The sequence below is a fragment of the Podarcis tiliguerta genome (assembly GCF_965153285.1).
Source record: "Podarcis tiliguerta genome assembly, chromosome: 2".
In the NCBI taxonomy this organism is placed as follows: Eukaryota; Metazoa; Chordata; class Lepidosauria; order Squamata; family Lacertidae; genus Podarcis; species Podarcis tiliguerta.
Genome location: NC_139535.1, coordinates 98,413,825 through 98,441,677, shown reverse-complemented (window position 1 = coordinate 98,441,677; position 27,853 = coordinate 98,413,825). Strand labels below are relative to the sequence as shown.

The following is a 27,853-nucleotide window of genomic DNA, read 5'->3' as shown; positions in this document are numbered from 1 at the left end:
TATTTTTTTAGTGTGGTGGTAAGGTTGGCAACTGATGAGAAAAAGGCCAATCTGTCTTGTCCCTATATCTTTAACAGCAACACAGTCTGCAGAAATCAGCAGGTGAAGCATTACACAGCCTGGAGATAAGGAGGATCAGCTGAAAAGGTTATCGGGCTTCAAGACTGACATAGTGGACCTTTATGCCTGAAACTTTTCTTTTTCTTTTTTTTAAAAAGCAGGGTTGGACTATGCAGGCCAATAAAGCAATTTCACCCAGAATAAAGAGGCTAAAGCGGAAGGATGGAAACATACAAACTTGGATCCAATGCATGCCTTCCCTGAGTTCAGTGGGGTTTAGAAGACACAGAGCGAGTGGAGAAGCAGCAACCCTTCTTGCCCATTGGAGTTTCGGGTCTGCGCTCAAGAAGGCCACTTCTTTGTAGCCAGAAGTTGCACATTTTACTCTCAAATAGTAGAACCAAGTTAAAAAATCCAATCCTCCGGAACTGACATTGCAATGAACTCTTATTCCCCTTACTCACCCCCGGCTGAGAGAATGGCCTTTCCATTTCCCTTTTGAACAACACCAGCAAGTTTCTAGTCCGTATGGTCGAAATTAACACGCACTTGCTTAGGAGTTCCGGGCACTGGTAGGAAAATAAAGGCGATGCTAACGGGGGGAGGATCCGCGGCGGCGGCGGCGGCGGGGTCTCCCTGCCCGGGGAAGCCGGCGAAGCCCCCCACCCCGCCCCGCGCTCCCCCCGGAGGTCTGCTCCCCGTCCAGCCCGGCTTACGCACCTGTTCCAGCGGGCCACTTTGCGTCGGTAGTAGCGCAGCGCCTCCTGCCCGCTGAGCAGCTTCTCGGCCGGCCCCTCGGGGGCGCTGTAGAGCGGGTGCGAGAAGAGCCTCCGCAGCTTGGAGCCGGCCGTCTGGGTACTGCGCTGCTCCGGCAGCCGCGTCCAGGGCTCGGTGCTAGGGGGCCAGGCGGCGGCGGCTTCTTCAGCGGGGCAGGAGCAGCCCGGCCCGTGCCCTCCGGCGCGGGCCAGGCGGCGGCGCACTTGGGGCCAGAGGTGGAAGTAGAGATCGGCGCTCAGCAGCGCCCCCAGCAGCAGCAGGATGAGCAGCCGGTCGCGCCGGAGCCCCAGCATGGCCAGCCCGACGGGGGATCGCTGCGCCCTGGAGACGTGGGTGGTGGCACCCCCTTGGCGCCTCTCCGGGTGCGCCGAGGGGCTTCCTGGAGACGAGTCCCGAGGGGCGTGTGTGTGTGTGGCCTCAAGGGACGCCCAGAGCCTGGATCCGGAGCCAGGCCTCTGCCCCGCGGCAGCTGCAGGCGCAGGTGAGGCTGTGGGGAGAGCGCAAGGGTCCCTCTTCTCCAGGAAAGCGGCGAGGCTGCGCCCTCGCCAAAGCGCCTCTCCAGATCTGCCCTGCCCAGGCAGGCAGGCAGGCAGGCAGGCAGCGCAGCCTCGGGGAGGATGGCTCTTGCTCGGGGAGGGGAAGGAGAGGGAGGGGAACAGGCACCACTAACCTGACCTACCCCTCTTCTTCCTCCTCCTCCTGTGCCAAGGAGAGGTTAGCTCAGAAGCAGCAGCAGCTGCTCCGGAGAGGCCAGCAGATCCCCATCCGGACGCAGCCTTGCGCTGTTGCCTCCCTGCATTCTTCGCCAGCCCCGAAGCGCCGCCGAAATGTCCTGGGCAAGCCTGAGACAGTTTCTGGGCACGGAGCAGAAGTGGCGCGTTCGGCATCCATCGGGGGGAAGGAAAGCTCTCGGCTCCTGAAGCAGCAGCGGCAGCAGCGCCCAGCCCCTCCGCGGAGAGAGAGGCTTATCCACCTTCGGAGAAGGGAGCCACGCGCGAGGACATTCCTGCGAGGTGGCCAGAAATGATCTAGCGTCGTCGACGGCGGGCGGAAGGTGTAGTCCTTCCTCCCCACCCACCTCCTCACGCTCGCACGTCTGGCGGTGCCCAATAGCTCTTCCCAAAAAAGCAAGCGAGCTCCTAGTCCTCATGATGGTCACAAGATTTTTCTCCCACGTGCACATCGCTCTTAGAAGTTCGGGTCAGCTGTTGCCCGTGGCTTTGTAAGCCTTCCCATTGGCATGGGATGGGCAACGGCATACACTTATCAATAACTTAGGGGACAGTACAGCCTAGTGGGTAGAGTGTGAAACTAGGTTCAAATCCTCATTTGGCCCTGAAGCTGACTGTCAGCCACACCTTTCTCACAGGGTTGTTGTGAGGAAAATATGGAAAGGGAGAGAAGCGTGTATGCCATGTTGAATTTCCTGGAGGAAATCTGGGTTATAAAGGCAAGTGGTCCACCCATCAGCGGAATTGCTTCACAGCTTCAGGAAAGTTAAGATGGTGCCGCCAGAGAGAAGCACCTTTTTAACAAGTGGTTCAGGTTAAGTTCTTGCAACTGGCTAAAACAACACCAAAATGGTGTTGAGGGCTAGCTGACTGCACAGTGAAATAGGGCTGAAGAACCTATTGTTTCCACCAGCATTTTTCCTTGCATACTCCCTCTTACATGTAAACAAATATTCGTACGTTTAAGCCAGGGGTCAGCAAACTTTTTCAGCAGGGGGCCGGTCCACTGTCCCTCAGACCTTGGGGCGGGGGGGCTGGACTATATTTTGATTTTCTTAAAAAAATGAACAAATTCCTATGCCCCACAAATAACCCAGAGATGCATTTTAAATAAAAGGGCACATTCCACTCATGTAAAAACACGCTGATTCCTGGACCGTCCGCGGGCCAGATTTAGAAGGTGATTGGGCTGCATCTGGTCCCCGGGCCTTAGTTTGCCTAATCGATGGTTTAAGCACTTATTTGGGGAAGCTTGATGGTCCAGTCTCCGGCATCTCCATTTTCTCTCTCTCCAAATAGCGCAAGGGCTGCCAACAGGGTGCCCATGGGCAGAAGGGTGCCTCTGGCACCCATAAAGCTTCTGATCCCGCTCAGTCCCTGCCCTCAAGGACATGAGGTGGTGAAGAGGACAGCGCATAAAACGGAAGGAGGAAGTTGAATGAGTGACACTCGGTTCTATGTGCTTTTCAAGGCTCAAGATAACGCTTCTGGATAACAACAACAACAGCAACAGCAACAACAACAACAACAATTTATTTATACATCTGGCTGGGTCTCCACAGCTACTCTGGGCGGCTTCCAACAAAACACTAAAATACAATAACCTATTAAACATTAAAAGCTTCCCTAAACAGGGCTGCCTTCAGATGTCTTCTAAAAGTTTGGTAGTTATTTTTCTCTTTGACATCTGGGGGGGGGGGGTGTTCCACGGGCGGGCGCCACTACCGAGAAGGCCCTCTGCCTGGTTCCCTGTAACTTGGCTTCTCGCAGTGAAGGAACCACCAGAAGGCCCTCAGTGCTGGACCTCAGTGTCAGGGCAGAACGATGGAGGTAGAGACGCTCCTTCAGGTATACTGGACTGAGGCTGTTTATTGCTCAAATCCCTTCAAAAACCGAAGCGTGTGCACACACCCTTTCTTTCTGCCTCTTGAGGGAGGGGGGATGCTAGTCATTTAGACACTTCTGCAAAGAATGCATCTTTTATTAAATAAAATAAATGGGCGGGGGGAGAGAGAAGTGGGAAGACGAGATGACGCCCACACCACTCACTCAGAAATCCAAATGTGCCACATTGTAGTACACAATGCCAACATTTAACTCTCTTCCTGAGACCCTGACAGCCAGAGGAGACTGCACTAGCTCATCCACCGTGGTACAAGGCATCTGCCTATATTGTGCCTCCAGATTCTGGATTTTTATTTTTATTTTTTGTCCTGCAAAAAGCAGCACTTGCACGAGCCACTTTAAAAATTCATTTCCTGTCTTCATTCCTCAGGAGGACTGTTTCCCACACCCTTCCCCTTCTCTGAGCTATTTCCATTTTCTTAGGTAACCTAACAGAAGCTACATGTGGGCGTCGTCAGGTATATATAACCATGTTACTAACAATGGGCAAAGCATATTTGCTCCTCCCCCCCGCTCCTAACCCAGAGTAAAGTAAGCTACAGTTGACTGCTAGAACAAAATTGTACTCTGCCTTACTATTTAAAATTTTGTATGTTTTAAAAGTATGGTTGTGAATTTTTCTCAACTTTATTGTTTTATCTGGGGTTTGGTTTTTTTCTTAAATGGAGAGATTTCGGGAGCCAGATCAGAACAGAGGGAGACAAAGGACTGATGGAGAAATTACATTTAAAGTGCAAGCTAAAATATTTTTGTGAGTAAAAAAACAAACAAACCGCCTGTCAGTTCTTTGCCGCTGAAGAAAGAATTCAAAGAGGGCTTGGAAAGGCTGCCATTTAAATAAATAATAAATAAAAATATCCTGACTAGCTGAAATATATTCAGTTTAACATAATCATCACCACTGTCTTCTTTAACATTGTTCACCCTCCATCATATATGATTCCAGGGTGGAATTACATAACATATGACAGTGAAATAATCACATACAAAAAATGAAAACGTCAACTAAAAATTAACACGAATACTAATCAGCCATGATTAATAACCAGCAACAAAACCACTGAATCTTAACACACCCTATGTTCTTGTTTAAATCTTTGCTTATTTTTTTTTGGGGGGGGGGGGAGGAGGTTAGGACTGTAAGGCTGAGATGGTTTGGCCAGAGCCTTTATTTCAGCAAACAAATAATTTTTGATATTTGTTTCCAAGCATCCAAGAATTTCAAGATGCACCATTTGAAAGAGGGAAGGGGGGAAAAGATTACCATAGAGGTGGGTTTCGCTGTTCATTCTATCACAATGTATTGTCATTCTTGTCAGTCACATTTGTCACAGTAGGTCTCAGGAGGGGATGATCGATGGAAGCAGTCTGGAGAGAGATATTTCGAAATTCCATTAAAATATGTATTACAGACTTTAAAAAGTATGTAAATTAGAGAATGTTAAATATAATCCTAGTCTTTGGGGCATTTTGAAAAGTTCGAACATTATATACATTCACAGTAAGCTCTTCGGTGCCTCCTGCAGTTTTGTGGGCCCACCCCAAAGAGATTTTAATTGAAATGTTATTTGGGGCATGATCCCCCCAAATGCATTAGATTGTCCAAACTTAGATATCAATGTTTTCTTCTAAATAATAATAAAAAAACCGACTAGCTTAACTGCAGCGAAATGTCATTAGAGCACAGTGGGAACAGATTACCATTATTTCAATTTCTTCACTTGAGGCATTATATATTAATGAAACGTCAAAACAATCAATCGAGAAACAGTACATCATTGGAAAAAGAAAATTGGGGCTTAAGAGGGAGCATGTCAGACATCAATAAGACTGTAATGGGAATTAAACAGTGATGAGTTTCATTACAACCAATTTATGAAAAGTAGTTCAGGCTATTTGCTGGTAGCTAGCTACCATAGCTTAAGTGCTAACAATATTAATTGCATTAATCCATTAGGAGAAAATACTCTTACATTAATAACTCATTATTAATGATCATGCTGAAAACTCTGCATAAACAAATACCTATAGGCATACCAAATCTGCCATAAACTAGAATTTGGGCATGCTTGAAATTACCAGCAGAAGGTGTGGCATGACCCTCCCTTTCCCTCTTCTCCTTCTAGTTGCCAGGAACATGTTCAGCTTCTGGCATTTCTAAGCAACCTGGCTGTAACAGAATATTTTAGCAGTTCAGCCAAGAGCAGCAGTATCAGATGAGTGGGAATGCCTGCCTGGAGTTTGTTGTTTACAGCCTTACTTTGGCTGCTTTTGGGGATATGCTGGGATCAGCATCTTACAGTAATCTTAAACTTTTGGCTGCAATCGTAAACATACTGACTAGGGAACAAGCCCTATTGAAAACACCGGGTCTGCTTGGGACTCTTCCAAACGTATAGGAAGCTGTTCCTTTCATGAATTTTCACAGCTTACTTGGCTGAAGAAAATTCCTAACCCAAGTCAACGGTTTTGTCTGACCCATCTAAAAGCAGCAACAAGAAGTTTTAATGTTTACATTTCAACCGGAGGTATGCTTCAAAGTAATAATAAAAGTGGTTCCAATTCCTCTTAGGAAGATGTGGCGAAATTAAAGCTGTAGTTAAACTTCTCAAAGGTAGTTGGTGGAATTAACCTATGATGTAGTTAAGGCACGAGGAGAAAGAATGGATATCAAATTAAAATGGGATGTTGGAATAGAATCTGCAATCAAAGTCTTTTGTGAAAGAGGAGAGTGCAAAATATGGTCTGAAGCTCAACATCAAAAAAACTAAGATCATGGCCACTGGTCCCATCACCTCCTGGCAAATAGAAGGGGAAGAAATGGAGGCAGTGAGAGATTTTACTTTCTTGGGTTCCATGATCACTGCAGATGGTGACAGCAGTCATGAAATTAAAAGACGCCTGCTTCTTGGGAGAAAAGCAATGACAAACCTAGACAGCATCTTAAAAAGCAGAGACACCACATTGCCGACAAAGGTCCGTATAGTTAAAGCTATGGTTTTCCCAGTAGTGATGTATGGAAGTGAGAGCTGGACCATAAAGAAGGCTGATCGCCAAAGAATTGATGCTTTTGAATTATGGTGCTGGAGGAGACTCTTGGGAGTCCCATGGACTGCAAGAAGATCAAACCTCTCCATTCTTAAGGAAATCAGCCCTGAGTGCTCACTGGAAGGACAGGTCCTGAAGCTGAGGCTCCAGTACTTGGGCTACCTCATGAGAAGAGAAGACTCCCTGGAAAAGACCCTGATGTTGGGAAAGATGGAGGGCACAAGGAGAAGGGGACGACAGAGGATGAGATGGTTGGACAGTGTTACAGAAGCTACCAATGTGAGTTTGACCAAACTGCGGGAGGCAGTGGAAGACAGGAGTGCCTGGCATGCTCTGGTCCATGGGGCCATGAGGAGTCGGACACGACTAAATGACTAAACAACAACAACAGCAACAACAACAACAGCTTTGATCTGAGTTGAGAAAAAGAGCAACCTAGCTGCATTTTGTGTACACAGCCTAGGAGAGGAATATATTCATTCATAATCTAAAAGTTGACCTAGGAATTCAGAGCGGCCAAGGGGGCGGGAAACTTTCATCTAGATTACAAATGCTCTGGCTACTAATGTTGATGACCAGACGCCACTCCTCTGTTGAAACCAAATCAAATCTGGAAGACTGACGGACACGAGCGCTGCATTTAGAATGGCTGAAGCGATGGCATGGCTCTATAAAATGAAGCAAAGCTCTTTTTTTTACTTGGCTTAGCCATTGGAGAGCACCGTGTAGAATGTTAAAAAGTATTTTGTACCACGAGCAAAAAGAAGGGTCTGATTTAAGGGCTTGGACTGAGAATGAAGCAGTCACAAAATCAAAAAGTCAGCAGAAGGATGCAATGTGCCTGTAGGCATCCAAATGTACTGAATCTCATGGTACGGTTAGTATTTTCCTTCTGTGGCATTCTAACCAAACAGAGGATTTTGCCCAATAATTGAAATCCACAAGGATAAGAATCTTGGTAGTTCTGAGAGCTGAGCTCATAAAGTAAAGCTAAAAAGGTAAAGGACCCCTGGGTGGTTAAGTCCAGTCAAAGGCGACTATGGGGTTGTGGCGCTCATCTCGCTTTCAGGCCGAGGGAGCTGGCGTTTGTCTGCAGACAGCTTTCCGGGTCATGTGGCCAGCATGACTAAACTGCTTCTGGTGCAATGAAACACCATAACGGAAACCAGAGCACACGGAAATGCCGTTTACCTTCCCGCTGCAGTGGTAAGGTAAAGGGACCCCTGACCGTTAGGTCCAGTTGCGAACAACTCTGAGGTTGCGGCGCTCATCTCACTTTACTGGCCAAGGGAGCCAGTGTACAGCTTCTGGGTCATGTGGCCAGCATGTCTAAGCCACTTCTGGTGAACCAGAGCAGCACACGGAAATGCCGTTCACCTTCCCGCTGGAACGGTACCTATTTATCTACTTGCACTTTGACGTGCTTTCGAACTGCTAGGTTGGCAGGAGCAGGGACTGAGTGACAGGAACTCACCCCGTCACGGGGATTCGAACTGCCGACCTTCTGATCGGCAAGTCCTAGGCTCTGTGGTTTAGACCACAGTGCCACCCACGTCCCATCATATGATCCGCTGGCTAGCATAGTGGGCATCATACTGACGTGTATTACTTCAGACAGCTGCCTGGGGATTGACTTGTTTGCATGCTCCCCTGTCTAAAATTGTCCTGAGGAAAGATTGCATGCTAAGGAGAAATTTCGAGCCTTCTCTCCAATTTTGAATGTGCAGGGAGTTTTGTTTCATGTGGTGGCGGGGAGCATGCAAACATTGTCCACCCACCGCAACCAAGCTGATGAACAGGGGCTTCAGCTGTGAAGCTGGAGAGGCTACTGTATTTCATTTACCCAGAAGCTGGAAATGTTGCTAAAGTCCCCACATCTGCTTAGTGGTGACCTCAAGGAATGTTCAAAGTGCCTGGATTGATCCCTTTTCCTTCACTGGGATAATTCTGGTAAAACCACAGGAAGAAACACAACCTGGAACCTTTATCCTCAATTTACTGATTAATCCAGATTTGGAACGTGTAGTTGGACCTCACCCTTTTAGTGTCCTAAGCATGTCATCCAGAGGATCTGGTCTCTTTTCAGTTATCATCCTTTACATGCGTTTTGCAACAGAAAACTGGTTGCAGTTGCCTAGGATTCAGGCACAATGAGATGCTTTCAAAAAGAGGATTAGCCAGCAGGTTTTAGCAAGTTATCATAGGATAGCTGAGAGACTATCGTGGAAGCCCAGTAAAATGAGTCAATAGCAGGAAACCACAGCATTAGGATCGAAGGCATTTATTATCTCATTGTCAGCAAATGAGAGACTTTACAAAAAAGCTCTCCACCCAAAGGGTGAGGTTAGCTCTGTATTAAATTGTCATTTTCTCTGATTCCCATTCTGTGGTGAGGACTACTCTTGAGCCTTTTCTTTGCACAGTACTGTCTTCTTTTTTAACTCCATGGGGAAATATCCAGGCTTTTATTATTCATAAATCCTTGGCATTAAAGATTAGTTTGGGGAATGGTTGATAGACTGCTGGCCTCCAGCGTCTGTCACCTGAGGCACCTGCCTCCTTCTGCCTAATGGTAGGGCTGGCCCTGAGTACTGGACACACTCGACTGGGAATGTCTCCTGGGCACGGCCCATTGAACTGAATGCGAGCTACACAAGAACATGGTACTTCTATGCCAATTTTGTTCATTTTATTGGGCTTGTGCTGGGAAGTGCCCCATTGAATTGTGTTCCTTGTCGTGTAATAAAACAACAACAACAATTTTTTATTTATATCCCGCCCATCTGGCTGGGCTTCCCCAGCCACTCTGGGCTGCTTCCAACCAAATATTAAAATACAGTAATACATCAAACATTAAAAGCTTCCCTAAACAGGGCTGCCTTCAGATGTCTTCTAAAAGTTTGGTAGTAGTTGTTCTCTTTGACATCTGGTGGGAGGGCGTTCCACAGGGCTGGCGCCACCACCAAGAAGGCCTTCTTCCTGGTTCCCTGTAACTTGCTTTCTCGCAGTGAGGGAACTGCCAGAAGGCCCTTGGCGCTGGACCTCAGTGTCCAGGTAGAATGATGGGGGTGGAGACGCGCCTTACAAACAAGAATGTGTAATATTATTTTTATTTATTTTGTTGCTCAGAAATCTCTGCAGGCATGCCTGTAATGTCTAATACGTCAAAGGTCTAGCTAAATATACAAATACATTTTCATCAGTATGGTTTTCCCTGTTAAGGTGAAAGACTAGCCCCATTCCATGTGCCGATCAGTATTCATTTCTCTGGTTAATGTGAGGAAATGCCAACACTACAGATGGTATCAGATTATACATCTCATAAGGTATCCACTGTGATCATGTCACAAGGTGCTGGAGGGATGTTTAGTGTGCTTAGAGAAAGACAAGCCTAAAACCCTTTGATTACTCCACAATATACACTTTGCAGACTACATGGGGAGCAGATTACATTCCAACAATGTGTTTTGCCTGTGAATAACGAGAAAGGAATGTAAATTATATTGTACAATCTGCACTAGGTAAGAACACATGCAGATGTATACTATCAGGCAGTTGAATAATTCACTATAGAAAAACTGAATTTTCACCCAGTCCTAAATCCTACAAAATTGGCAGGAGGAGGAGCTTATGATGGTATATGCAAAACATTATTCTATGCTTGTGTAACAAAACAATTAGAACCTTTAGGACTGAGGTGCCAAAATATCACAGGTCATTTTTAAAAAGTTGTCTGTGTACAGGAGATTGGCTTCAATTAGTTACTGATGAATGCATTCAGAGGAATCCTACACATGTTGATTCAGAAGAAAACCCCAGTGAGTGTAGTGGAGCTTACTCCCAGTCCTAGGTAAGTATCTACAGGTAGGTGTGTACTTTTAGGTGCCAGGTTGATGCCTGATCTTGAATACCTATCTGCCTGGCACTTGTTGTTCACTTATGAGTGATTGTCAGTGAAACCCACACTGAAAGGGGCTGAATGCCTAATGTTGTCAGCTTTGGGGTTATGATTAGGTGTGAAATTATTTTACTTTGTTGACTTTTATGCTCACTTAAATTTCAATGTATGTAAAATGAACTGTTAATTTTGTGTGTGTGAGAGAGAGAGAGCGTGCGTGTGCGTGTGTGTGTTATTGTAGTGAAATTATATTATTTTTATTTCAAATTATTGTATTTAGACTGGGTTGTCTCCAGTGCTGCCCTTTTGCTAGTGCAACAATCTTCCACTTGTGCAGCAGAACTTTCCCCTTCTTTTTTCTGTAGCCCCCCAGACCCCCTCAAAATTTGCTCAAGAAGAAAAGGAAGTTAATTATTGGCCAGCTAGTAGCTGGGCTTGTCTGGCAAGGATGCAGGTGAATTTTGGTAGGTAGAGTAGCTGACAACAGGTAGCCAATGAAAAGCACGGAGCGCTGGCACAAGAACCTCAGCATAGTTACACTGCATGGGCTTCTGGTAGCAAGACCAGTTAGTTGAATTGATTATGACTAACTTTGGATATCACTCAAAATGCAGGAAGCAGTCCGTGTTCTCAGGGAATCCTGTCAGACATGTTTCCATGCCAAGCCATTGTTAGTCTGCTGTATGGTTGGGGGAATAACTTCTGGGAAAGCTAGAATCTGTGGCCGGACAAATATGCAAGCCGCTCCATCTCCGAACATCTCCTACATCACAGAACATGCTGCCGTGTCCTTGTGACTTGAGTACAGAAAGAGGAAGTGCCTCTGGTGTTGAACTGCTGAACAGTGGGTTTGGTTTGGGCAGAGAGATGCTTAAAACCTGCTGCTGAGGAATCAAGACGCTGTGCAGCTTCATATTTGAGTGAAGTGCCTTGTGGCGGCCTGCACCCCCTTGTTGGTGAGCTCTAGCTGGCTTACCCAGCAGCAGAGCTTTGAACACTATTGGATGGCTGCCATTTTATTTTCCCACAATCCCTTGATGTTGGGTTGTTCCTGGACACTGTGAGAAACTCAGACAGTAACCCTTGGATTTAGTTAGTTAGATAGTTAGTTAGTTAGTTAGTTAGTTAGTTAGTTAGTTGCCAAGGGATTGGTAAAGGATTCACACCCAATGATTGACACCGGCATGGTGTAATTATGACAATGGCAGCACAGCATGACAGCCTTGTAACAGTGACCATCCCACTTGTTATACTGATCCATGGAACTGCTGACTCTGATATTTTGATAGCCGTTTGCTTCTCATCCTGGGGAGAAGTGGATGTTGTTGGTAGCTTTGTACTGGGCTGTGAAACGGAGCACATTTTCGCAGGCATTCCTGAGATGCAACTGAATGTTTTTAAATCACTGAACTATTTTTCTGAGTCTGGGATGCAGAGTTTTTGGCTGCTCGTTTCATTGCTTTTCTCATTCAGATGCATGTGCAGCCAAGGTTTAATACACTGTCATAATATTTCCTACCACTCCCTTCGTATTCCCAACATGCCTTTAGAGAGTCTTGCTGAAATTCTGCACCCTTGAAGAACTCCCCTCTTTGGTCTGGGACTGGAGAGACAATCTTTCAGGTTTCACGGTGCCCTAATTCATCCCTGGCGTTATGTTAAGACTCCTCTGCCATCCTTCCTTCTGGGTGACCTTTAAAAAGTATGTAATTAGAATTCAGGAAACAAAACCTCTGGCTCAGGCTCCAGATGTGACGTTAGAAGCGAAAAACAACTGCATCTATAACCAAGGTGCTTAGCAACTGAGGAAGAAATCAGATTTAGTACAGATGTGACACCCGTTCCTCTTGATTGTGTTGTGGATAATTCCCCCAATCCCTTGCATGAAGCTTCTAGCTTGCAATATTCAGAACTGGAAATTCCTTTGGTCTCAGAGAAATCACGGCCGCTGCCAGACTGTTGCTATTTCGTGGGTGGCATTGAATCACAAAACAGGCAAATTCAGCTTGCACAATTATAGTGGATTTGGTCTCTTGTTTGATTTTACTTCCCAACCCCCTCCCCCGACTTTTTGCAGTAAGGAAAGGAATAGGAAGATGCGCTGGGAAGTGTGGGATATTACAGTTGCTTGGCATCATGCCATTTGATGTCCTCCCCAACAAATCATAATGGACTCTTAATCAACCATGGATGTCACATAAACACCTGCAAACTTTGTGTGAACACATTTTAGATAGGTTTCCAAAGCAATTTAAATCTGCAGAGGAAGATGCATAAAAACTTGGAGCACAGTAGCTTCTCATGTACTTGGCTTACCACTTTAATGGTAAAATAAAAGAATTGGCTTTTAAACAACAGACATATTTGTGTGTAAATGTGTCCGTGGTGCTTCCTATGAGAAATCTGGCCTTGTAAGCTGCCTAAACAGGTGATTGTCTAGGAAACATGCAAGCCGCTTTGAGCTCTTCATGCATATTACAAGTAAAGGGACCATATTTTTTAATGCAGACTGCCACACTGATCTTGCCCAGTGTGTTGGATATATACCTCCAAACACACGGTCCAGTATACCTGAAGGAGCGTCTCCACCCCCATCATTCTGCCCGGACACTGAGGTCCAGCGCCGAGGGCCTTCTGGTGGTTCCCTCGCTGCAAGAAGCCAAGTTACAGGGAACCAGGGAGAAGGCCTTCTTGGTAGTGGCCCCCACCCTGTGGAACGCCCTCCCACCAGATGTCAAAGAGAAAAACAACTACCAGACTTTTAGAAGACATCTGAAGGCTGCCCTGTTTAGGGAAGCTTTTAATGTTTAATAGACTATTGTATTTTAATAGTCTGTTGGAAGCCGCCCAGAGTGGCTGGGGAAACTCACTCAGGTGGGCAGGGTATAAATTTATTTATTTATTTATTTATTTATTTATTTATTATTAATTCAACCCCTACCAAAACTACCATGTGGATGCATTAATATGCTGCGATCCTATGCACCTTGATGCCGGAGTCAGCCCTTTGAATTCTGTTTACTATTCAGGAAACCTATATAGGATTGTTTTGTACGTCCCTCTTGTGGGCTTTCCTGCTGCTAGGATGCCAAAGAAGGAAATAAGGGAGAGGAAGTCAGTGCAGATATTCTTGGAGGGACAAATCAGCAGCCGGGAGGGCAATGAATGAAAGCCCTCTTTGCTTCCACCATCCCCTTGCTTTTTCTAAAAAGCACCCCACATTTAGATCTAGAGAGAGCCAGTGTGGTGTAGTGGTTAAGAGTGGTAGTCTCGTAATCTGGGGAACCGGGTTCGCGTCTCCGCTCCTCCACATGCAATTGCTGGGTGACCTTGGGCCAGTCACACTTCTTTGAAGTCTCTCAGCCCCACTCACCTCACAGAGTGTTTGTTGTGGGGGAGGAAGGGAAAGGAGAATGTTAGCCGCTTTGAGACTCCTGAAGGGGAGTGAAAGGCGGGATATCAAATCCAAACTCTTCTTCTTCTTCTAGGAAGGTCCAGGAGCTGGAGTGGCAGAGGTGGATATGGGACTTGGATTCAAGAGCTACTTTTGTCATCTTGAGTTACCGTGATAAAGTTATTTTCTCTCTCCACTTCTGTTTGGCATCTGTAAAATGAGAAAAGATAGTGACCCGTTCTCAGAAGGTTGTTGTGAGGGCAAGCAGAAAGTGCTCTAGAAATGATGCCCAGTTGTAGCATTTAGAGAAGATGGAAAGAATTGCATGTGAAAAGGAGCAGACGTCAAGAATAGACCGCAAGTTATTTTTGCACCACAGTGCTGAGAAAACGTAACAAAGGATTTGTTTTGCTTAGTGTACCAAACAGGAACAGTTATTGGCATAATTACTAGATGATTTATTGCTCGAATGCTGTGATGGCCTCATGAGTCAGAGTCTGGATTTAAGGCTGCTGGAAACTGTGGTGTTACTTTCGCAAAACAGTGGTTAGCAAAGCATTGCAGACTAATGGCCTAATCCCATGCGCCAAGTCTTCCACTTGACAGTCCAAGTACCTGCTTGGCTCTCTGGTGAAAGATAGCAGCTTTCAGTTTGATTGTACCCTACGGTGTATGGGATTGGGAATCACCATATTCCTGTGGCACGGAAAAAGCTTACCCCCACACAGAGTGACTAGACTGAAAGATCAACAAGGATCCTAAAGTCAATGCCAGTGAGTGGGTTTTGCCACACGGAGTAAGAACGGCTGTGCCTGCTGGGATTCCCTTTTCTGCACATCTCATAAAGGTACGGTCTTGCTTTGCATATCTGTCACCTGTCCCGTCTTATTTGGGATGTCCTTGGATTCATTTGGTGCCGGTTGTGCAGAATAGGCTATACTGAACCACTTTAACAGCTCTCATTTCATTAAAATTGCAGCAAAGCGTTCCATGAAAACAAGTTGCCTTATCAAATCTCTGCTGACAGCTGAGGAGCGCTTTCACCACAATTAGGAATACACAGGGGTGTGGGGATGCGAATTAGCAAGTTTCTGGGTCAATAATAATTTCAATAGTAAAGGATGACTGACAGACACTACTATGATCGATATTCTTATGGCAGCAGCCTCCTGAGTCTTTCAGCAGGTACCACCAGGAATTGCCTTGATTCAGTAGCATTCAGATTTCAGTGTGTGCAGGTCAGCCAGGTCCCTTGGAAATGGGACAGAGATTGTTATTTTCTTTATAAATAGCCATTTCGACGTGCTGTTAGATTTTGTTTCCCTTTGAAGTTTAAGCTTCATTAGAGTTTACAGCTTGTTGCAGAACAGCTAGAGTCTGGTTGGTGGATACCTTTTGTTGTAGATGTATCATTATGGAGAGAGAATGAATATTAAAATGCAACGGACCCAGCATTGCTCATAGGTGCCAACTCCCTGGGGCCCTGGGTGCCTGAGCACCCACAAAATTCCCCATGAAGGGGCCGGACACCCACAAATTTTGGTGCTAGGGCTATGCTCACTGCATGGCACCCACGGCCCCAGACACCCTTGGTCACGGGGCCAAGTTGGCACTTCTGGCATTGCTTAAGTTAATTTGCTGGAAAGCAAGCAAGCAAGCAAGAAAGGACAGAAGGAAGGAAGGAAGGAAGGAAGGAAGGAAGGAAGGAGGGAAGGAAGAATAGTGGCATCAGTATCCACTAGCAGGGAGGGTAGGGAATTTATCTACTACCACATTTTACAATTTAAAGCCAATAAATAATGAAATAACTTACATATAATAAAATTAAAATGAATTGAAGCTTTCTGTCTGGGCTCAATAGAAGCTTTTTGGGTGGGGAGATGTTCACTGAGACTGTGGCAGAGGAGAAAGGGTTAAAAAAAACTGCTCTCCCATTGGTGGTGCAGTCTTGATCAGTTTCCCACTGCATCCCTGCAACTGCTTTTAACATTTTAAACAACAGATTTGCGAAATGCATTCAAACATTTTATGTATTGATTTTGTCCTCTGAGTGAGCCTTACTTTCTGATGATAACTGGAGAATCTGAATTTATTTATTTTTTGTATAAAACTAATAGAAGGCCCTATTTTCTAAGCATTGCCAGTGCTGGTTTGGTTCAGCCCTCAGCTTCTCTCTCTCTCTCTCTCTCTCTCTCTCTCTCTCTCTCTCTCTCTCAACAGATTTAGGTATTTTCAGGATCCGTTGCTGCAAACCTTTTGCATTTATTTCCTCTTCTGTTTTATGTCATCTGAACAAACAGCTGAAATCCTCAGGAGATCTATAAAAGTAGTACACATCTTGAATTACTTAAAAAACAAACAAACCCCTAACTTCTGTTCTTGTTGATAAAAAAGACACCTTCTTCTGCTATAGATTGTTTTCAGTACAGAAAGCTTAAGTTACTAAAGAGTTTGGAAACGTATTCTGCAGAATCTGCTTAGCAATAACACTTCCCCTCCAGACTCTGCTACCAACCCCCCCCCCCCCCCCGGTGATCCATTCAGGAAATGTGGAGGAGGGAAGGGGTGAGGCAGGGACAAAGTATCTGTTTACGATGCAGTGCCAGTTTGTCATGACCTCAAGACAATGCCAACAGCGTCCCATTTATTCAGAAAACCAGATGCTTAGAGTAAGCATTCTTCCGAGAGTTTCTCTGTGGCAATGCTCAGTTGTGGGCACAGCCCAGTTCAGAGAAACAGCAACCCATTAGTTACCAGCCCAGTCGTGATCATGATTAGGTTATGAGACAATTTAATTGCAGGGAAAGGCTAGTCACTTTCCCACTCATTTGTCCCTATGAGAGCAGATCACAAGTTGCATGTTTTTGCCTACTGCTTAGTTCAAAAAGAGCTGTCCTCCCTGGGTGCTTCTTAAAAGTATAACTACCCCTTGGGGCATTAGGGGGAATACTCTGATCTCTCTGAATCAATGCCATGCAGTTCCACAACCACTTTGTGGCTTGCATTGGGTCATGCAAAACATTAATAGTGACCACCAGACGGCATTGATAATGACAATTCCATCTTCCCCCATAGCCACATTGAGTGGCAAGATGTTCTGCCTACTAAACTGGGAAGAAGCGATATTTGACGGCGTGTCTGTCCTCCCAGCACTTACTTGGTGTGTCTTTAACTCCTCTTGATCTGAGCTTCAGTTTCTGGAAACTGGGACTGTGACGTAAATTATTGTATTCATAAGAAATGAAATAAAGTGGCAAGATCCACGAGATTATGAGCAGCCAAGATCTGCTGCTCACAAGGACAAGGCCCCTACTAGTTTTATGAATGCTCTGCTCAACATAGCTGCTGTTTAGGAGAGCTCTGCCCAACCTGCCAATTAGACACACAGAAGGATTGTACTAATGGGATAGAATGAAGTGCCTTGATACCACCACCCAATTCTTTGGTTGGGCTTCTCTCAGGGTCAACTCCAGAGGACTCGGCAGACCATACAATCCTCAACTCAAGAGTGCTTCCACCACTGCATAAAACCAGTGAGTCAGAGGTAGCTGTCAAGTTGGAACCGGGAATCATGCCAGAGGCCTGAGCCAGGAGATAAAGCCAGGAATCAGCAGAAGGCAGAGACAGGGAAGACAACTAGTACTTGGACTTCTTCCCTGCCCATGGAGATGCTGCAGCCTGTAGACCTGGTGGCTCATCACCAAGCTGGCAGCTCCTGCCAGTCATCGGCTACAGCAGGCAAGCCAAGGACATTATGACATTTATAGGGGTAGTGGAAAAATTTGATCTGGTTTACATTTCAAGGTGAACAGCATAATTTGCAATTTCTGAAACACAGCCGTCCTTCAAAATTCATTCTTCAGAATTTGCAGTGCCATTCTCCAGCCAACTCACATGTACAAAAATGCACGTACTAGGACAAAGTGTTGATACAAATGCATATATTTCTGAAACTAACATACATAAATGCATTATATTAGGGGAAATTGCAAAAATGTGTATATTAATCAAAATCGCATGCAAAATGTGTATATGAAGAGAAATCCACACTAAAATGCTGATAAAATGCAGACTTTTTTTTTAAATTGCTTGCTGCTGTGGAAATGTGGAGAACAGAATTTAAGATTGGAAAAACAAGATACTGAGAGAAACTGAAATTGGCATACTCACCCATTCGTAGCCATAAGCACAGGCAGCAGTTTCATGCAGTGAGAAATGGCGGTAAAGTTAAAAGTTCCAGAATTATGCGAAACGTGAGCTGTGCTTACCATCCTGGCTGCAACCCAGAGCTGTTTTTAGTTGCAGCCCAAGGGGTTCACTGAAACAATCTGCCATAGCACCATCTTTTGTGTAAAGCAAGGGATGGCCAGAGTAGGCTTTAGTAAACCTTTTAACCACAGAAAGCCAGTTGGAGGAATTGCAGTAAATCTTTATCCTACCCAGGGATATGGAGGCTACAAAATGGCTGCCTCTGGAGGACCAAAAGGTGCTATAACTGCAACAATTGTATTTGCAATACCAAGAACAGCCTTTAATTCCACAAGTCCCATCTTTTGCAATATTATGAAGCTCTTGGTAGAGGTTAAATATAGCCCATCAAAACACTGCCTACGGAAAGAAGAATAAGAATGGGTAAATCGTTTCTCATACAAATTTCCACCCCAGCTTTTTTTTTTTTTAATGTCATTTCAGAATGAGTCACATGATCTAAGACTTTTGCAAACCCCAAAACGGAAGGACTTCATCATAAAAGACACAGATTATCTGATGGGCATGCATATTTATGAAACCTTGGGTTATAAGGCAGTGCTGGGAACACAGTAAATTTTGTCAATCTGTACTGGCAGATTTGAGAAAGTTTGCAACTAGGGTCTTGAATATGCAAACCTCACAGTGTATTAAAGAATTCATGTGGATGGCATTTCGGAAAACAACAACTACAACAACACTTGCTGTATTTATATACCATTCATCATTCATATCAATGCAATTTCAACTTCTGTTACAGAAGCAGGCAAGGGTGACAGAAGATCTGCCTGTCCTGGAGGCGGTGAATGTTCCTTACTCATCGTGAGTCTTCTGTTGATCTCCTTTGTGGGTCTGAACTGCAACACACACACACACACAGAGAGAGAGAGAGAGAGTGAGAGAGAGAGAGAGAGAGAGAAAGCATGTTCTGGGAAGCGTAAGGTGGGAGCTGGCCCCTGCCTCCTTCCAGAAACAATTACTGTGATGCCTCCCACCCCTTTCATACAAGCAGTAGCAGGAGTCAGGATTATCTACCTACCTAACCAGATATTCTTTGCTATATTAAATTGCAAAGGAATCGTGGTCACATTTCCCGGAAGCTACATAGCTTCTGAATCCTGATGTGGCCAGCCAGGTCATGACTAATGCCAACTTAGGGGTCTCAAAATGGATATGGGAAGAATACGAGCTCAAGTAATGTTATGCATTTGAAGAAATGTGCATTGCATGAAGAATGCTCATGTCCCCAGTTGTGCCATCCCTGTTCCCAGAGTAGATAACACTGCACAGTCATATGTATGGCAGTGGATACTAGCAGAACATCTAGCAGAGATAATCATCAGAATGGAAAGAGCTTTTGAGCATACTAGATAAACATCAGCTGATTGTGAGAGTATAGGCGCCGTTGAATTAAAAAAGAGTTTTATTGGAGGACTCTCAATTCTTTGCGGCTACAGATCAATTGACGTGTAATTCTGAAGAACACTGATTTCTCTGAGGTTGTTTCAGGGCAACTATTTTTGTCAGTATGCCCTAAAGTGCTTTTGCTTTGGACTCATTTCAGACAGAATTAATTTTAATATGCTGAAGATGTTGCTCTTCATGAGAAAAGATCCCAATTCTCTTTGATGAGGCTAAGCCAAAGAGAGCATGCCATCTAGATCAAGTATGGCGTACTCGAGTCCAGCATAGCACTTTAAAAACTGAACTGGATGTTTAAGCCATATTTTGTGCTCAACAGAAAATCCACTTCATTCCCCAGTTTTACTGCACCGAGGTACAGCAAAGAGAAAATAAAAATCTATGTTCCACAAAGAGATCTGACACAGTCCTGGAATTGCTAGCAGAATTATATACTATGTGCAAATAGGTCAGGTGTGATGGGTAGGTGGGTGATTCACCCAAACATATAAAGAAAATTGCTCTTGCATTACTGTGGTTTGGGCCATCAGCTTTGCTGTAGCCTGTGGTCTGGAAGTATGGATGAAGTCCAGCAACGTATTACAACCAGCATGCTCTGCATCTTAGCTACTGTCCTTCCTTTGTTGGCTCTGTTGACTAACTGATTGAGAGTTTTAGGACCAAGCTCAAAGAATAACCCAAGTAAGAATGAAATTGCCAGCTTGGCTTTCTTTCTGGCCTGCTCCCCCCCCCCCCCAGTGTGTATGAGATTTTTTTGTCACAGTCTTGTTGGGACCAAACCATGGGTAAGTGTTCAAACCCTTTAAGCAGATGTTTCACTAAGAATTTCCCAGGATTAACAGCAAAGCAGAGGGTTGAAACCACATTCACAGTAAACTGAAGTTTGGGATGAACGCAACCAGAACTAGTCATCTCCCTAACCCATTTCCACCTAGCTATTCGCCGTCATCCCTCTCCCTCTTCCAAATGTCAATTGAGAAAATTCCCACTACAGACCCAACTGTCCTTTCCTCTTCTCTTCGACTCTTTCAACACATTTAGCCTGACATCCCATTCTCCAGAGATTTCCTCTTGAAACATTGCCCAGACTTAGTTCTTTACACACACACACCCAATCCCCAATCCCTGGGAGCATTCTAACTCAAGTTCTTTTATTATTACTTGCATGCTGAGGTGATCCAGTCTGGAAAGAATGTTATTGCTGGAGTCCTCGGACCCTTTGTTGAGTGCCTAGGTTTCTGTAACTAGGAAGTATGTACTGTTACATGATTGTGTAGATTCCCTGCATGGGGGATACAATCAGCAGCCTATTCCCAAACTAGCTCTGCTGTTAAATGTGTGAATCTGGTCATGTGTCTATTTCCACCCCCTTAATAATAGCTTGTGGGGCCTCAGATAAGAATCTGGACCATGGCCACTTGGTGTCTTTCCCAGTTACACTCCTGAAGAAAATTGTGGGGCCCTTGGTTGCCATTAGCCCTGGGAGTGGAGCTTCCATTAGTGAGCTCATGAAGAGACAAAAGGGAGGAGGAGGCAGTTTTCAGTGGAACATGTTACTCAAACTGTGTAGAGTTTGCAAGGTCAGATCCAGAATTTATATGTAGAAGAAGCCAACAAAATGATTTCTGTTTATACAGGAAAAGCTGCCAATCCCTCCTTTTGAACAATCTGTCTCCTATTGGTTCCTTTCTTTTGCTTTTTGTTGATAAGCTGCTTCTTGTCTGATCTGTGCTCTTTCTCAGCTGAGCATCAACTAAATTCCAGAGTCCTTTAATCTAGCTGACACCTATGGCCTACTCCTTGACCCATGACATAACTGGAGCTTAATAGCATCGCCTTTTGATGTAATAACTGTTCAGAACAGCTTCATATGGACCCATGTTAACATTTTAAAGGAGGCATTTAAAATCCCATTAAAAAATGCTGTGAATGCGCCCTACAAAACCCTTTGAATCAGGGCAAATATTCTGCTCCTTTTTCATACTGGTGTTTCTGCTAGGGATAGAAAGGTTTTTCCACACATGGAAACAACTTTCATCATGGTTCGTGATAACTTCTGAGCTCCAGAAGAGAAAGGTGGATTTTTGATAGTTGCATGTATGGCACTGAAACTCCCTTGGGATGAGATCTAGGAAAGCAGACCTAGTTATTTATTCGATATCACTAAAAATCTGTGTTTGCTTCCTTAGCCACAAATCAGCCTTAAATCCTCTATGGAATTTAGGCTGGTGTGCATGGGGATTGTGCGGTTCTTTAATCACACTGACCACACTGAAGTTAGGCTGAGAGACAAGTAAGAATGTGGAGGTATAATGGACTGTAGGGTGGTCAGAGATGTAGCACGAAAAAAATGAGGACGTGCATCAGTACAAAAAGGGACAATAGATTTGCATATGCTAATTTACACATATAGACACAAGTTTGGAAATAGCTCCTATAATTAAAACAGAAACACAACACGTCTCACCATAGTGGAGGAGTGTGACTTGTGTGCCTACACATTCTGCTGAGCAGATGCTGGCTGTTGATGGGCAATAAAATATAAAACCAACATAGAGCAAAAATGCATATGTAAAGGGTTAATTGCGAGAGCTGAATAACTCTACAGTCATACCTTGGGTTGAAGTAGCTTCAAGTTAAGTATTTTCGGGTTGCACTCTGCGGCGACCTGGAAGTAACGGAGTGCGTTACTTCCAGGTTTCACCACTCGTGCATGCACAGACGCTCAAAATGACGTCATGATCATGCACGGAAGCGGCGAAATGGGACCCGCACATGCACAGATGTGCAGTTGCATCTTACGGACCCCATTCGTATCCAGAGGTACCACTGTATATTTAATCTGCAAATGCAAGTACACTAAGCAAAAGTTTTATGTTCTTTAAACCTTAAAAGAGGGTGTCTTGGGTCATTTTTATAGGAGGGAGAAAAGAGGACTAATTAAAGGGTCAAGTGACCCAGGGTTGTCTTCTGCATACTCTGCTAAATGGGAACTAGAATTTAATTCCCACAAAAGGTAGAACTTTCAGAGAAGCATTTCAGAGAAGGTGGCATTTGCAAATGGCATCTTCTACTTGCAATGTCAGGTACTACAGCCTCCTCTATAAACTAGTTCTTATATAAAAGTAACTGCAGTAAATGTTCTCTCAATACACAGTGGCTCGTTCCAACTCCTATAATCAATCACGAACATATTCAGTAACTTTCTTATTAAGAAATCCCACACACACACATCTGTTTGTGCCTGTAAATTCCTGCAACAGTTAGCAAGACCACACCTGCCCTGCAGCAAGGTGATAAGACCTGCTTCATGGAGTCACTGCAATATTTTGTTGGCCTTAGGCTGAAACAGCCTTGCATGGTGGTGGGCCTAGTTAAGCCCGTGACCCACTGCCTTAGGGGAATGCGTTTGCCATTGGGGAGCTCTTTCAGGCAGGGGAGGCACTATTTGGGTCCTGTTTCGGGTCATAGGCAACTGGCAGCTTGGACAGACTTTAGCTGGACTGAAGCAGGTTAATTTGGGGGAAGAAATATATCCCAGTGGTAGGTCAATGCTTAGGCTGGGAGAGAACCCTGTCTGCAGCCCTGAAGAACCACTGCCAGTCACTGAGGTCTGTGCTGAGCTAGGTTGACCAATGGTTTAAGGCAGGTTCCTATGTTCCTAGCTTAGGTTTCTACCATAGAGATAGATGTCTATGGTACTCCAGTGTTTGAGCTATGACTCCACAGTGGGGAGGCGTAAGGAAACGTAGTTTGATTATCAAAGCAACACAGGATGGAGCGGGTTAATAGACATGCTGTTAATGGCCAACCAAAGTCTAGGAAGGGTCACAGACAGCACAACTGTACAACAGGCTAAACAAATATGCCCCAGCAAGGTTAAATACTGTGAGCAGTGTCAGCCTTTCCTGCAAAGTTATGACATAAAGGCTTCTCCTCTCTGGAGACCAGTTTAGTGGTGATTATTATCAGTGGTTGTAAAACAGAAGAAGAAGTGGTTTGGAATGTTCTCTTAAAAACACTGATGCGTCAAACATAAAAACTTTGCATCCTCAGAAGGAATAAAGCAAAGTTGTGTAGCCTTCAGTGTAGAAGACGGAGGAATAAATTATTTGCTGGGCAGAGGTTTCAATGCTCTTGCCCCTAATGATATATATATATATATATATATATATATATATATATATATATAGTTCCTCCTGAAGCTAGGGAGAGGTCAAAATCCAGACTCATGCATATTGAGCCCCCACTACCTACCACTTAGTCCCACAAAGCACACAAAGGATGTGGCTTTTATTTTTCCTCAGCATTTTCTGGGGACATGATATGGCTCACAGGAGACCATTCTTTTGGGCATTTTCTGTGAGGATGTTGGGAAGCTGCTTCGTGACTCAGGCTTGAATCCCACCAAGGATGGACAAATCTCTCAATGTCAGCTTCTCTCTCAGTTTCTTGTTTCTCTAGTCTTAAATTCAGTCCCTCACATTCCTGCATCAGTTTGCAATTTTTGTTTTGTAAAATTCCTCATGGAAATTCATTCGTATTTTAGTGCAGATTTCTCATAATAGACACATTTTGGTACGCAAATTTATCTGTTATATGCATCTTTGCAAACTACTTCTCCTAATATAATGCATTTTATATGCTATTTTCATCAATATACAATTTTTTTTATACACACTTTCCCTGAATATACACATTTTGTACTCATTATTTGGCCGGACAACTGTATCACAAAATTCAGAGAAGAGCAAATTTCAAAGGATTGCTGTACTCCGGTTCGCATACTGCTTGGGAAAGTACAGATTAGGTAGTTTTGCTTTAAAATCCCAACCAAGCCAAATTTCTTCCCTATCCGTTAATCCAACTAAGTCACTAAGTCACTGTCCAATGAAACCTCCCCTCCCCTTCCTCCCCAAAATCTACTGTAAAGGGTTGGTATATGTGTGCATGTTTGCTGGTAAAGCAGACACTTTCCCAAAACAGTGAATAAGCCTGTGGTCAGTTGCCATGGATGAATTTAAGGGATGACTATTATTCCAAATGCTAAACTCTTATTCCCCCACCCCGACACTCCAAGGTTACTGAAAGTTTAACTTTTGTTTTCTCTTCCACACAAACAGGATGTGGCTACTCAAGGGCTTGAAATGCATGAAAATAGCACCCCTAGGTTCTATCTTTTTGCAAAATTATTTGAACTCCATAGATGCTGCAGAGTTTATATTCATATTTTAAGAGTTTGTGAGCCCTGGATCCCCATAATCTGTGTATGTGGACGTCAAGGGAGCACTGAAAATTTCATTGAGTCTGGATCTTAAAGAAATAAGCAAACGCAAACAAAAACTAGCACTAACAGAAACATAGGCCCCATCTGGACTGTACTTTTAAAGCAGTATCATGCAACTTTAAACAGCTATGACTTCCCCCAAGGAATCCTGGAGAGTGTAGTTCATGAAGGGTGCTTCAATTTTTTAGGAGACACCCATTCCTCTCACAGAACTACAATTCCCAGAATGGTTTTACAGTCCTTTTCCTCAGGTTTAGGTCTTTAAAACAGCCACACCCACACACCAGGGAAACCTAAAATTGACTTTTACAGAAAAGGCACACAAAACTAAATATTTTATTTTCTCCATCATGAAACCCAAGGCAGTATGTATGTAACTCCCTGGCCAATCCACCATCGATGTACCAACCAGACCCAAAATTGCTTATCTTCAGCAATGTTCTGTACCCTAAGAGCCACGTATGCATACAAAATACACAACTCAGTTCCCATCTTCTGAGGGAAAAAAAATAATCCATGAAGAGAGCTGGTTTTTTCTGGATATTTGGATCTTAATGGCAAGCGTACTTTGAGTTCAAAACCTTTTTGGGGAATGCAGGGGTAAGTCTGGAATGCCAAACACTTAAATGATGTTTATTCCCTAAAAACATCCAGATATTATGAGGAATAGTGGTTCAGAGGGCAAGCTGATACAACTACACTGAAATGTAATGGGCTGCATTATGATGGGTGGGGAATGAAGCCCTTTTTTATACAAAAACAAACAAACAAAAAACAACCCAGGCTATCAGGTAAACATGAAGAGAAATAAATGCAACACTAAAAAAAGTTTTTCATGTGTATGCAGAGAGCGCCTCTGAATCTTAGTAAATTATACCTCTCTGATTAAGCTACTCATTAAAGTACTGTGGAAAAAATCCAGTATATTTAGGAGCATGGCAGGAGACAGGTAGAAAATTATAGTAATTTGAGCTGCATTTAAAAAGAGGGCTGTGGATCACCCCAGATGTCTAGATCAGGGTATCCTACATTTAAGTCATGAGGCAATGAATTACGCTATCTATAATGCAAGGCATGTTCTTTTTTTGCTGAAGTCTGATGGATGTCAAAAGGACACACTTTCACAGATGACATCATTAGCATAATCATGTGATTACATATTGTTGGTGAACAGTTATGCTTTCCCCCCTCATCCTTTTAGTATAGCTATATTTCACCTCGCTCCACTAAGGTTCAGCACATAGTTAAACCATGGCATTCGCTATCACAAGATGTGGCGACGGCCACCAAATTAGGGCTTTTTAGTTTAGGGGGACGAAAAAATCCCCATGGTGTGCAAACAGAGTTTTTCTCTCCCTTTTATCTCCTAATGCTAGAATCTGGGATCATCCCATGAAGGATGGTGCATGTAGTTCTCCTCCTCCCCATTTTTTCCTCACAACAACTCCATGAGGTAAATTAGGCCAAGGGACAGGCCTGAGCTTCACCCACCGAGCTCCTTGCAGCAATGGGGACTTGAACTGTCCGCTTCCAGGTCTCCCATTGCCAGGAGATGGTTCATTCAGATTGGTACACAGGCATGATTTCTTTTTTTAACTGCATGGGCTTTGGTTGCTGGCATCTCTTATCCCAAGTTACCTCACGCACAGCTTTTGAGAGGAGAAAATGGGTTATTTGTCATACGCCGCCATGTAAGCTACACTCAGCTCCTTGGACACAAAAGTAATGAATAATAATCTTCAAAGCACTCTGCTGGAGAAAGCCTGCGATAGGTAACACATGGCTTGTCCCGAAAGAGTGGTCTGAATGCAGAGACCCACTGTGGCGACTGGCCCTTTGATGGCATTTAGCTCGAAACACAAAAGGGCCATCTTTGTCCGTCTCCCAGTGAAGCTCAAGAGTGTTTGCAACATACAGACCATTGTCGTCTGCCTTTTTAAAAATGCCAATTGAACAAGCCAGTTTAATTGCCATCCAGGCAAGCGACCGCTGTTACTGCAAACTGTGTAAATTGTCTGTTTGTTGGGGTTTTTTTGTTTTTGTTTTTGAAAACACGGACAAACTAATTTTTCTGTTCAGAATCTCCTGCTGATTCAGCTCCTTTTCTTTTTGGCATGCAAAGCCCTGAATGACAGCCAAGGTGTCCTTCAAATATAGGGGGAGATTAGTTTATGAAAAATCAGGTCAGATAATTTTCTAGAGTGCATTGCTTTTTGCTGCCACTTACTCTGGTCTAAGTAATAAATTAATGAACACATGCCATTATTAGGCATGGGCTTTGCTTCCTTGCGGAATTTTGTCTTTTTGAGACGTAGCAAAAAAGAAAAGAAAAAAAGAGCTTCATTCTGTGTGCAGAAATAGATGCCATTTTCCCATCAATGCGGGATTGATGGTGGGACAGTGTAGGGGGAGAATACCTGCACCATTTTGTGGCTCTCTCTGCTCTTCTAGATGTGGCAGCCATTTTGTGTCATGCACCCACCCCATGGCAGCCATTTTGTAACTGGTACTCATGACACTTTTTAAAATTTCAAATATACCCATTGACCCCAAAAGATCGGTGAACTCCTATAGTGCAAATAGATTGCCCCTTGTCGGTTTTCTCCCATCTTCACAAAATACTTGACTTTACAGAGCTGAAGTTGGCTTTATGAAATTTCAGAGAATCATTTCCATTCGGCCTTCATGTCTGACCCACTGAGGCTAAAAGGAGCCCCACTAAAGTAAATGGGACTTACTCCTACATAGATACATAAATGATTGTGTTTGTGAGTCTGCTGTCATTCAAACTGACCTGTGTCAGCTGGGGGTAAAAACTAGTCCTCATTGCTGAAAATGAAATGTAAACAAAAACCAGAAGTGAAAGAAATGCCATTCTCTGAATGTGACTAGTTGTTAAAACAACACTCATGCACTTTACTACCCACCAAGAATTGTTTCCATAAAGTGGAAAAATATGAGAGGCATTTGGCTTATGTTGAGAAACAAATGTTGATGAAAGAAATAGTTTTGCTGGAATAAACCAGTCTCTGAAAAGTTTTTGGCAAGGCCTGCATCTATGAGCAAAAATCACCATTGCTGGA

At 44.1% G+C, this 27,853-nt stretch overlaps 1 protein-coding gene and 1 long non-coding RNA gene across 2 annotated transcripts in view; both read right to left on the bottom strand.

The window, feature by feature from the left end:
* Positions 1 to 3,066, bottom strand: part of FAM20A (FAM20A golgi associated secretory pathway pseudokinase) — a 45,120-nt gene extending 42,054 nt beyond the window's left edge. The window contains exon 1 of the mRNA XM_083427651.1: positions 781 to 3,066. Coding sequence (XP_083283777.1) covers positions 781 to 1,130 — 350 coding nt within the window. The 5' untranslated portion in view covers positions 1,131 to 3,066. The remainder of the gene's footprint in view (positions 1 to 780) is intronic.
* A 10,686-nt stretch (positions 3,067 to 13,752) lies between these two features.
* Positions 13,753 to 27,613, bottom strand: LOC310671823. The gene is made up of 3 exons (XR_014508230.1): positions 27,188 to 27,613; positions 16,067 to 16,131; positions 13,753 to 14,023 (listed from the first exon to the last, which is right to left on the bottom strand). It is a non-coding gene; the product is annotated as an uncharacterized lncRNA (long non-coding RNA).
* Between the last annotated feature and the right edge of the window lie 240 nt (positions 27,614 to 27,853).